Source organism: Ursus americanus, chromosome 26, assembly GCF_024610735.1.
Source record: "Ursus americanus isolate L20-20 chromosome 26, mUrsAme1.1.p, whole genome shotgun sequence".
Classification (NCBI taxonomy): Eukaryota; Metazoa; Chordata; class Mammalia; order Carnivora; family Ursidae; genus Ursus; species Ursus americanus.
The window spans coordinates 5,428,587-5,441,491 of NC_142152.1; the positions used below are offsets into that span (position 1 = coordinate 5,428,587).

Sequence of the window (12,905 nt, forward strand, 5' to 3'; positions counted from 1 at the left end):
TGGCTTATATCTTCTTTTATATTTAAAGTGCTATTTTGACAATCTCTCCTTTTTAATGGGAGTGTTTAGTCCATTAACGTTGAGTACAATTGGTGATATGTTTGGATTTAGATCTTACATTTTACTGTTTGTTTTCTGTTTGCCCCTCTTGTGTTCTGTTGTTGTTGTTTTTCCTCTATCTCTTATTTCCTGTGTTCTTTTGGGTTAATTGAGTATTTTTTAGAATTCCATTTTAATTTATCTATTGGATTTTTAGCTATACTTCACTAGTTTTTGTTTATTTTGTTTTGCCCTAAGTGGTTGCTCTAGGGCAGCAGTTCTTAAAAAGTATGGTCCGCGGAACTTAAAGATCAAAATCAAAATGATTAAAAAAATACTGAGATGTTATTTACCTATTGTACTCTAATTCTCTTTAGAAAGCACAGCAGAGTTTTCCAGAGGCTACATGATAAGGGATGTCAACATTTTGTGTGCATTGCATTCTTGTGTTTTCTAGAATTCCTGCTATAATAAAATTAGGGTATAAATATGTGCATATTTAGAGATGAGCTCAGCTTGTTCTCTTTTACTGGGTTCTTACTAGTCTTCTTTGGTTATACCTGTTATATCTGCTGAAATCTTATTATCATCCAATATGTAGTTATTTTGAAATCCTATATCTTCATGGAAATACAACAGGAATAGGTTTTCCTGATAGATTTGTTTTATAATATTTAAGAACTTCAAAAAATTTAAAATTTGATATTAAACTCATTTTGAAATTAATCATATTTTATTCTAAAGTGAAAACATATTTTTTCATATTTAAGAATGGATTATTGGCTTAAGAATGGGGAATTAGTTTTTTAAAGGATACAGAGGTTCAGTATGGGGTAATGAAATGTTCTGGAGATAGACAGTGGTGATGGTCACACAACAATATGAATATACTTAACGCCCCTGAACTGTAAACTTAAAAATGAGTAAAATGGTAACTTTTATGTTATGTATATTTTGCCACAATAAAAAATATCTTTCTCAACATACAATGTTCCTGTTTACCTCTATGATGCTGAGAAAGATGAAAGTGATTAGAAATCTCTGACTCAATAAAGAAAGGAATCTACCTCAAAGGAACTGGATGAAACTGATTTCTGTTTTGTTTCAGCAAATAAAGTGTAATGAAAACTATCTTTCATTAGGCTTTGCAAATGTTAATAATTTACCTTATTGTGTCTTCTCTGAGAGAACCTTTTTGAATAGTATTATGGCACAATGAGGCTGCAGCATCATTTTGAGACCAATCATTCAGAGTTTAAAAGCAAAAGGAATTGAAAATTTAAATGCAGGTGTGGTGAGCACTTTAAATACTAAAAATTGTTTTCATAACTTTCTAAACCAGGAATGAAAAAGTCATTCAAACATTTCACAGACTACATTATTATATTGCTATAATATATAGCACTGGCTATACATTGCCTGAGAAAGCACACATACTAGCTGAGAAACCAGTAAAGACTTACACAGTTGACATTGCTGAATGCCTACTGGATGGGAAGTCCATTCAAGAAATTATGGCATTGCCATTTTCCAATAGTACAGAAATCCACTGATTTAAAGATTTAATTGAAAACAAAGAGTGATTTAATATTTTGTCTACAGATTTATGTTTTTGTCTTACAAATAAATGAACCTGATACGGCAAGACTAATTTTGTTTGTATTCATATGGTGTCAGCACCAGCTAATCATCCAGGAAGATATTCTTTTAGGTCAATGTTGGAGAAGAGACGTAAGTGGCTGAAATATCCAAAGTGGTGAAAACTCTTCTGATTGTTTATTGTGGGTCAACTATGTTGACATGTTCACTGATGGTACTAAAGCAATGGTAACTAAAACGTCTGGGCCTTAGTACAAATCAAAGCAGTGGCACCAAACTGTATCGTATTCTTTACTGCTATGCATTCCCAATGAAAAAAGAAAGTCAGTTTCACTTAATGATATCCTTGATGAAACAGTGAAAATATTTACTAGTTACCAACCCTAGAGTATGTGTCTATTTAATAGTCTGTGTGATGAGATGAGACACTTAGAGCAATTCTACTGCATGCTGAAGTATGGTGGTGAAAGCACTTATGTGGTTTTTGACTTGCGAGCTGAAGTAGCCGCTTTTTTCACAGAACACCATTTTTTACTTAACAAGCAACTATGGAAGACAAACAGTGGTTATTCAGACTTGGTTATCGGGAATATGTTCTTTTGAAAATAAATGAAATAAGCCTTTCACTTCAAGAAAAATACCTGACACTATTGTCAAAGGTGAAACATAAATTTTCAAATTAAAATTAGGATTTTTGAAAAATTGTAAGCACTTATGTCCCTGGTAAGACTGGCATGGCAGCTTCTGAAAACTTAAACACCTTTCTGATGAGATTGGAGGTGATATTAACAAACGTGATTTTCAATACTGTCCAGTGAAATGTATCATCATTTTGAAGATCTGGGACCAACTCTCTTTCAATGATCAATGCATGATGTTACACAATCATTCAAAGTGCAAGATAGATCAATGGTCGTACAGAAAGTTCACTAATATGGTTTTAGATTCCACATGGCAACTATCTTCAAGAAATCTCCACTTCAAATTTTTGGTGTAGTATAGAGAAGAATATCCACAATTTTTTTAATAGGTTATTAAAATTCTCCTCCATTTTCCAACTACATATATGTGTGAGGATTTTCTTCATATACTTCAACCTAAATGACAGATCACAACAGATTGAATGCAGAAGCAAACAGGAAAATCCAGCTGTCTTCCATTAAATTAGGAATTAAAGAGATCTGCAAAAGGTGAAACAATGTTGATCTTCTAATCTATTTTTGTTTATAAAAATAAACAAAATAACATGTTTTGTCATAAAAACATGTTAACACAATGGATTTATTATTGTTATTTTAAGTGAATTAACAAATGAATATTTTTAGAATTTCTCAATTTTTATTTCTAATAAAAGATAGAATCTATATAAACAATAGCTCTTTGGGGTTCTCAATAATTTTCAGGGTTGTAATGGAGTCTTGAGACTAAAAAGTTTGAGAACCCTACTCTAGAAATTATAATATATATCCTTAACTTTTCATGGTCTAAGTAATAGTCATATCATACCACTTGACATAAAATGTAAGAACTTTGTAACCATATGGATGCATTTATCCCGTCTTTTATGCTATAATTGCTATGGTTGTTATATATAGTATATATAGAGAATTATATATGTACATATGTAAGCCTTACATTATAAGTTTTGCTTTGCACAGTCATATTTCTTTTTTAGAATTTAAGAAATTATATTTACCTACATATTTACTATTTGTCTTCTTCATTCCATCCTGAAGAGATGAAATTCAAACTGACTTTATTTCCCTTCAGTCTGTAGAATTTTCTTCACATTTCTAGCAATGCAGGTCTGCTGGTAACTAACCCTCTTAGTTCTACGGGAAGGTGTTTTTATTTTTTCATCATTCTTTATGTTCTTTGTATTTTGATTGGATATGGATTTCAGAGTTGACTACAGTTTTCCTTCAGCATGTTAAAGATGTTTCCATGTCTTCTGGTCTCCTGTATTTCTGATGAGAAGTGATTGATCATTTGAATCAATGTTCCCTTATATATGTGTCATTTTTCTCTGCTTTCAAGATTTCCTTTTTATTTTTGGTTTTAAGTACTTTGATTATAACGAACCTAGGTGAGACTTTCTTTATATTTATCTTGATTGGGGTTGCTGAACTTCATGAAACTGTAAATTTATGTCTTTCATCAAAATCAAAAAATTTCAATCATTACTTCTTCAAATATTTTTTCCAACCTCATTTTTTCTCTCTTTTCCTTTGGGGATTCCACTTATACATACTTAGGTCCTAAGATTCTGTTCATTTTTTTATCATCTTTCCCCTCACCCTCCTCTGTTCTTCAAACTGGATACTTTCTGTTGATTTAAGTTCATTGACTTTTTCTTCTTTCATCTCCTATCTGCTGTTAAGCCCAACTGGTGACTTTTTAATTTTAAATATTGTACTTTTTAATTCTAGAATTTCCTTTTATAGTTTCTATTTCTCCCAAGATTTCCTATTTATTTATCAAAGTATATTTTCCTTAAGCATACTTGAGCATATTATAAAATCTTTGTCTGATATAGCTAACATCTAAGTCATCTGGAAGGGGGAATTGCTTCCAATGATTGCTTTCTGCTTTTTGAGTATGAGTTGTATTTTTTCCTGTTTCTTCATATAGCCAGTAACCTTGGATTGTGTTCTGGACCTTATGAGTGACGTGCTTTAGAGAGTCTGGATTCTGTTATTTCTTCTGAAAAGTATTGATTTTTTTTCTTTTCCTTTTTTTTTTTCTAAAGCAAAAATTAACTTGGCTAGACTCAAATCCCAAGCCATCTCCTAAGCACGGATAGCAGCTGAAATATCATTAACTGTGCTACTTGAATTCTGTCCTGCTCGTATGTAGTTCAGGTATCAGATAAAAATTTGGCAGAATTTGTCATCAGAACTTGTGGCTTTCCTCTATCTGGGTGTCTTCTTCCTGATATTTCCCAGTCATTTTCCATCTGTGGTAGTTACTTGAATTTTATCTTCTGATTCTTCAAGGAAGTAAAACAGAAGTTTTCTCTTCAAGTTTTGGCTGCCCCATGGATGAGAACTTTCCTCAGGCTAGAAGCTGTAAAAAACAGGAAACTCACTCAGTGTCATTTCCTTCTTCTAAGTGGTTGCTCTCCAGTGCCTTCAGTGCTTTTTATATTTTGTCCAGAATTTATCATTGCTATCTGTGGAAGGTTTGTCCAATAGAAGCTACTCAGCCATTATCAGAAGCAGAATCCTACATATATTTTTTGAAACAATCTCAAAATGCTATTTCCATTTTGAAATTAAAATGCCAAACTACACAACAATAAGAAAACAAATAGCAAAAATGCCAAACTAAGCATCAACAATAAGAAAACAAAGTAATAGCAATTAGTAAATTAAAAAATATACAATTGATCCTTGAACAACAGTAGAACTGCATGGGTCCAAATATGCACAGATATTTTGTTTTAATTCTCAGTATTGTAAATGTATTTTCTCTTCCTTATTTTTTAAAAAGATTTTTTATTTATTCATTTGAGAGAGAGAAAGAGAGAGCACGAGCGAGAGTATGAGCAGGGGGGAGAGTCAGAGGAAGAGGGAGAAACAGACTTCCTGCTGAGCAGGGAGCCTGACTCCAGGCTCAATCCCAGGACCCCAGGATCATGACCTGAGCTGAAGGCAGACACTTAACCAACTGAGCCACCCAGGCACCCCTTACTTATGATCTTCTTAATAACATTTTCTTTCCTCTCATTTACTTTATTATAAGAAAACAGTATATAATACATATAATATACAAACAAAGTATGTGGTAACTGACTGTTATATTATTGGTAAGTCTTCCAGTCAGCAGTAGGCTATTAGTAGTTAAATTTTGGGGGAGTCAATGTGTCACCTATGCTTAAAAAGAAACAAAGACATTAGAAGAAGTTTTTGGGGAGTCAAAAGTTATATGTGGATTTTATTTTAATTTTTAAAAAAGGTTTATTTATTAATGAGAAAGAGAGAGAGTATGAGCGGGGGAAGGGGCAGAGGGAGAGTGAGAGAGAGAATCTTAAGCAGACTCCCCACTGAGCACAGAGGCCTGACATGGGGCTCAATTCCAGGACCCCGAGATCATGACCTGAGCCAAAATCAAGAGTCAGCTACTTAACCAACTGAGCCACCCAGGCACTCTGTCATATGTGGGTTTTAAACTGTATAGTAGGTCAGTGTCCCTAATCCCTCTGTTGTTCAAGGGTCAACTGAATTTTGATAATTATAAGATCTAAACAGTTTCAAAAATAGTTTTCATGCTGCAAAGACAATGAAATTAGATTTCTGGCTCCTATGGATTTTTTAAAATGGGACAAGTGTGTGGTGGGTCTACTCAGCAACAGAATAAGAAGTAAGACTTGAGGGGCGCCTGGGTGGCACAGCGATTAAGCGTGTGCCTTCGGCTCAGGGCGTGATCGCGGCGTTATGGGATCAAGCCCCACATCAGGCTCCTCCGCTAGGAGCCTGCTTCTTCCTCTCCCACTCCCCCTGCTTGTGTTCCCTCTCTTGCTGGCTGTCTCTATCTCTGTCAAATAAATAAATAAAATCTTTAAAAAAAAAAAGAAGTAAGACTTGAGGTATAAGAACTGGAGTAATGAAGGCAGCAAAGTAAAGAGGTGCCACAACTTAAGACAGAAAGAGTAAATCCTCATTATTCAGGAGAGAAATTATAGCAAAATATCAGGAAAGTTGTAATCATATCATTACAGAGGATGGTGCAGCCTCTATTTCTCTACCAGCATCTTCCCTAAATTCTGGTTAAATCATATTTCAGGGTGGTGGAAGAGAGACACTCATAGTATTTTAGTGTATTTCTTAAATTATGGCTTAAATTACCATAAACCACTGCCTCGGTTTTATAGGATCAGCTGGTCTACATGCAGAAATATCAGTCAAATTGAATGTTACTGTGTCTCTGCAAGATGCTGTGCTATTTCCCATTCTAATATATTAAATTAATATGGATAAAGGGTTGAGTGAACATTGGACAGAAAGGTTTACATAGTAATTAAAACCTGGGAATTCAGGAGAGAGAGAGAATGCATTATTTGCAAATGGCTGACTGGGCTGGGAGACAAGCTGATCTGATACTAAGTATCGGACAATGATTCCTGTTACATTCTTATATAGATATAAAATTGTGCATGTCCCTAACCAGAGAAATAAACCCAAAAGCCTAACTTTTATTCCCACTGTGCCTTTGAGTGGTCTTTTATACAGATAATCCCAACCTATCATTACAGGGACTAAGCATCTACATTGGTTAAACCTTATTATCTGATAAATTATTTTGTCCACTAAAAATATTATATGGTTTATGTTCTTATAAATATTCTTACTTTTTTCTGAAATAGAAAGGAATATTAGAATAAAAATAATTTTATCAGTATGCATTTATTTTTTTAAAAAGATTTATTTATTTGAGAGAAAAGAGTGAGTGCGAGCGCAAGCTGGGGGGAAGGGCAGAAGGAGAGGGAGAGAGTCTTAAGCAGACTCCACCCTGAGCCCAGAGCCCTGAGCTCCAAGACCCGAGCTTGGAGCACAGAGCTCGGAGGCTGGGGCCTGAAGCTCAATGTGGGGCTCAATCTCATGACCCTAAGATCACGATCTGAGCCAAAACCAAGAGTTGGACGCTAAACCAACTGTGCCACCCAGGAGCCCCATCAGTATGCATTTTAATGTTAAAAGTTATGTTATAACTCTGATAAAAATTAAATAAATTCTGAATTTTAGACTTTCCACCAAAATAAGTTGAAGGAAGACCTATATATAAAGATAATATCTAATTCACATTGATATATAAGTATGTAATGTTGGAGATGTGGCTGAAATTGAAACAGAAAATTTCCTTTGTTTTTGTTAAATAAGAATGTTGGTACAATATAGCAAGATTATGGAAAGCTGCCAAAGCAGTACTTGAGAAAACATATCACTCTAAATATGCTATTTACAAAATAATAAACCACATATGTATGTAAGAACATAGACAAGACAAAGTAAAAAACTTAAATATGCAAGAAAATTAAAAAATGAAAGAGCAGAAATAAACTATTCAAATTGACAATAACTAATTAAAAACTCAGTTAAGAATTGCTACTTTGAAAAAGAGAACCAACACACAGCACTGTCCTAGTTGCTAACCAAATAAAAAAAATTTTTTAAAGAGAATTCAGATAGTTGTTTCTAAATTTTATTTTTGAAGTGAAGGAGAAGGAATCCAATTAAGTTCACATAAAGGGGAAATACTAGAGTTATGCCTTCAGAGTTTAGTAGGATAAGGACACACAGGTATAGAGCCCTGGGTGGGGGAGAGATGTTCCTGGAAAATGAAACAGCCTAAGGATATAGAAACAGGGAAGAATGTTGTGTGCCACTTAGAAATAAGGTAGGTATGACTGAGTTGAGACAAATCATGGAAGATGTCATTATCACTGAATATGTAGAAGAAGGAAAGAAGAATAAGAAGGAAAACAGAAGACCAAAGTCTGAACTTTAAGGAAAAGCTCTAGGGACAATAGGAAGCAGAGTCAGTTTGAAAGTGTCAGAGGTAGATGTTCAGCCTGGATTTGTCCACTGACTAAAAGAAATGGCTATTCCTGTACAGAAGTAAAAAAATAAAAATGGGCCTAGTGATTTTACAAGGAGAACATGAAAGCAAGATGATGTACTCTTTGAATAAATGTTTATAACCTAGTTAGGAGACAAAGAACTACATAACAATACAATGTAATACAAATAATCTAGTATCTCATATTATGTTCACCTTTAAAGGCACGTATTTAAACGTGTCTCTCTGTAATGTTCCTAGAGAATTCTGTACCCATGCACCTTTTAAATGTAAGACTTCTAAAATAATAATAATAAAAAAGTGAATACCTTTCGTATGATAGTTAGGGGAAGGTATTTGAAATAATTCTGGAGGAGTTATCAGATGAGGTTTTCCTCTCAGTTTGGCAACTTTACTATATTCAGAGAAATGTCTATTTCAAAGCAAGTAAATCCAAACTTTAAAAGTTGTTAGATACCCAGAAAAGGAGCCTTTTAAATTCAACCACATCTATTTATGCGTTATCACTAGATAAGCACAAGGCATGAATGTTATGGTGATGTTATTACATTAAGTGGAGATGCTGGTGCTACAGCAAAAGATTATATACTGTAGCAGTGAAACCATCACTCTTAACACTAAACTGAAGCCAGAATTAGCAATAACATTTACAATTTGGGACTTTTTAGAATATAAATTGGATACAATAATTTTTCAGGTAAGATGAATAGGTTTGAAAGCCTCTCTCTTTCTCTCTGTGTATATATTTTTATTTCTATTTATCCTGCATTCTACTGATAGATGTTTAAAAACTAAAATTAAAGTATCTACCTAAATTTAAAGGACAAGTTGATTACCATACATTTAATTAAAGCACCTTACTTTTACTAGGATTATATGAAAGAGGACAACAATATAGAAGTCTAACTATATTTCAGAGAACTGTTTAAGACAGTATCTTGCTTATCTTCAGTGAATAGATAATGATGCCAAATTAGGGCAAGCTCGTGTGTATATATAAATCACACCCCCAAATGCACACATCTATGCCCACACACCCAGTGACACATACACACTGTGAGGACTGATTCACTGCTCAACCGCATTGTCCTTCAACAGTAGAAACTTCTATGGTTCTTTGTTAATCAGTTAGCATTGGCCTCTGTTTGCTGATCCAAACAAAGTATAAGGAAAGGCTGAAGCAAGGCATTTATAAATTTAATTACATGAAAAGCTGTTTTAAAATCATAGGGTCTTCATATTATGGCATGAAGTAACATTTCCTAAATCTTTATACAAATAAACACCTTTTTAGAAGTATGACATCTTAACACTGCTAACCTAAATATGTGTAGACATAATCTGGTAAATTTGTTTAATGGCAATCCTGCCACTGTTACTGACAAAATCTTAAATTGTTAATGTGGCTTCATATATTAGACCATTTGTGATACATTCACGTACATTCTGGTTTATTTCATTTACCCTCCTATGCAGAGGATATAAGTCACAGAAAATACAATATGCTCAATATAAACTTCTAAAAAAACTATTATTTAGTAAGGGCCAAGTTCTGAATGCTTTTTAATATCTTGTGACCATTCTTTCGAGCTCAAAAATGTACCTTACATTCAGAACACTTTTTAAAAAAACATAAGCTTTCCATTAAAATATGCTCCATAGGATGAGGATTGTAAATTTAAGAAATATACTTACCTTTGATTCGAGGTAGACGTTTGCTGATGACATTTTTGTAATTTTGCATATGTAACTAACTAGAGAGATGGCACAAAGAATAAACAGGCTATCATTAATTAATGCTCGAACAAACACAGTCCATTTCAACTGATTTTCTGGGACATCTCCGTGGACTAGCATTGCACAAGTCAAGTTCACCACTAAAAAAAGAAGGCTTGCCAATATAAAGCCCAAATGCAACAGAATTCTGAAAGAAAAAAAATAAATTTATTAAATGTTTATATACTAATGAGAGATTAGACTTAATTCTGAATTAGTGTGCTACTTCAGGCACAGTAATACATTCAGCTTGAAATTCTATAATTTCATTAAATACAAATTCAATAATCACTCAGAGTTACTTGGGATATCTTTGCTCTTATGAAATTAGTATCTAAACAATTTTAAAATGGCATTAGGTTTTAAAACATTAATTTAAAAATAATTGCATGTGGACTTGAACTCAGTTGCCTCTACCAGGAAGAATAATATAATATTATTTTAACACTAATTAAGGTAATCCAGCACTTTTCATTTTTATAACTATTAAACATATTTTCATTGACCTTTCCATTCTAAGAATTAACAGGCTTTTATAATTTGCTTGGAAAATTAATATACTCTATCTAAATTTAAATTGATCACTAATATTAATTTCAAGAGGTTAAGGGAAATGTGTTTTAAATAATGTTCAATTTTTATGAACTTCTGACTATCCATAGCAAACATTACTTTCAAACATGACCAAAGAAGAACATAGGGACAGTATATGTAGTTTCAAGAACCTCATCGATACCTCAGCTTCTTACAAACTTGCATATTTACTATGCATACACAGCAACTCTGAAAATGAAGTACCCCGACTATATTCCCCCCAAGAAAAATGAGATCACTGCATAAAAGCTCTTCATGTAAGGTGTGGATATTTGTATCAAGTAGCTATAACAGCCATCTATTACCAATTCAAATATGTTTATAACCTAAATTAATATGAACCAGAAATCTATTTGGCATCTTAATATCTTCTATTTTGGGTCACTTTCAAGAGTGGGAATCATAAAATGCTGTCCGCCTTTGGAAATAGTTTACAAGAGGTTAATTGAAGGTAATGTGTAATCTGTAACAAGCAATCTTTGTTAAGTGTACATTCAAAGTACAAAGATTTCAGTTTGAGAAGTTCAGATCTTAATATTCTCTCAAATTACATAATAAAAATAATAATATATAACTTGAAACCCAAAATGGACCTTGAAGTTACCCATATACCCAGGGGAAGCCAAAGTATAGAGAGGTTAAATGAGTTGCATAGTCAACAAGTTAGTGGGAGAATTGGTCTGAAACCCAAATCTCCTGACTCCCCAGCTTACCACTCCCATTTTTGATGTTAGTCAGTACTGAAACATTCCTTATTTCATGGAACTGTACTATACATGCTTGCCCCAAACAGTAAAATCCAACTTTAGTATGTGTGGGCCCTATGAAACTATATCTGACATCTAAAGCAGGACAGTAGCAGAGCAGCAAAAAAACAGGTGTTAGGCAGCAATATGGCAAAGGGGGAGAACTGTAGGTTACTCATTCATTTCCCATGTGCTAATCTAACTACCGGACTTCCTATAAAACTGCTACAGTACCTTCACCTACCATGCCCTTCTACCTTGAGAAGTCTATTGTGAAAAAAATTAGATCTTGCTACTCATGAAACTTACTTGTGTTTGTCAAGTTCAGTGGCACATCTGACTTTACATATAACCTATAAAGAGAGTATAGAAAAAGATTTTGAAAAAACACGTGTAATATAGTATTCTTAAACTTGTTTTGACTTTGTGTTTCAAAGTGATATAACTACAAATAATAATACGTTACAAATAACATAAGTAAATTCAAGTGTTAACATATGAACTACCATGAGGCAAAAATAAGCAGGTTTCCAAAGGCTTAAATCAATAACAATTTTCTTTGTTATAGTCTTATATTTAAATTTCTATCTTTAAAATTTTAGACAGAATTAATCCAGTTTAAACATTTATTGAATTTTATTATGAGCCAGACATTGTGCTAGATAGCTTGCCACCTATTCTAAACTTCAATATATTATTTACATTTTGTCTTTTTTTAAAGATTTGATTATTTATTTATTTATTTATTTATTTATTTATTTATTTATTTATTTATCAGAGAGAGAGAGAGAGCACAAGCAGGGAGAGCTGCAGGCAGAGCAGGCAGAGGGAGAAGAAGGCTCCCCGCTGAGCAAAGAGCCAGATGCAGGAATCGATCCCCAGACCCTGGGATCATGATCTGAGCTGAAGGCAGAGGCTTAACTGACTGAGCTACCCAGGCATCCCACTTATATTTTGTCTTAAAATGGAACTACTTACTTAAATATGAATATGGCTGAATGTTCTCCAGATTATTTTCCCTTAAGATGCAATGAAGTAGTAAAAGGAAACAAGGAACCAAAAAATGAACACAAAGATAATAAGCATATATCATATTTAGTAAACGTCCTTCCTTCACAAAGCCTTGCAAAGGATAGTATTTGAGAACCTATCCTTGTTGAATAAAATTAAGTACGTAGGTAAATAGAATTTGAAATAAACATGGTAAATTCTGAGAGCATAGTGTGGAAGTTCCTAATTTCTTACTGGTGAATTTGGACTTTATTTGTTTAGATGATGGGAAGATACTAAAGTTTTTTTATGTAGACACTCCAAAATATGAAATTTCATTAATCTGGCATCAATGCACAGGATAGTACAGAGGAACTATGGTTATAGGACTATTGAAATAGGGTATGAACTCTGGGGACATGGAAAGAGGCAAATATAAAACAGAATAAAGAAAAAAAGTGTAAGTACCCAATAACTTACTAATTCCATTCAAGCACTTATTGAGCACACATTATAAAAGGTGCTGTGTATTCATAAATATAGTAACTGTTTCTGCTCTCAAGGAGCTCAGTTTCTTGAAGA

The 12,905-nt window shown here is 33.3% G+C and overlaps 1 protein-coding gene across 1 annotated transcript in view; it reads right to left on the minus strand.

Annotated features, from left to right (window-relative positions):
* The window catches only part of GPR137C (G protein-coupled receptor 137C), a 60,561-nt gene that overhangs the window by 10,916 nt on the left and 36,740 nt on the right, over positions 1 to 12,905 (minus strand). The window contains exons 2-3 of the mRNA XM_045810520.2: positions 11,643 to 11,686; positions 9,913 to 10,141 (exon numbers count right to left, since the gene is read on the minus strand). Coding sequence (XP_045666476.1) covers positions 9,913 to 10,141; positions 11,643 to 11,686 — 273 coding nt within the window. The remainder of the gene's footprint in view (positions 1 to 9,912; positions 10,142 to 11,642; positions 11,687 to 12,905) is intronic.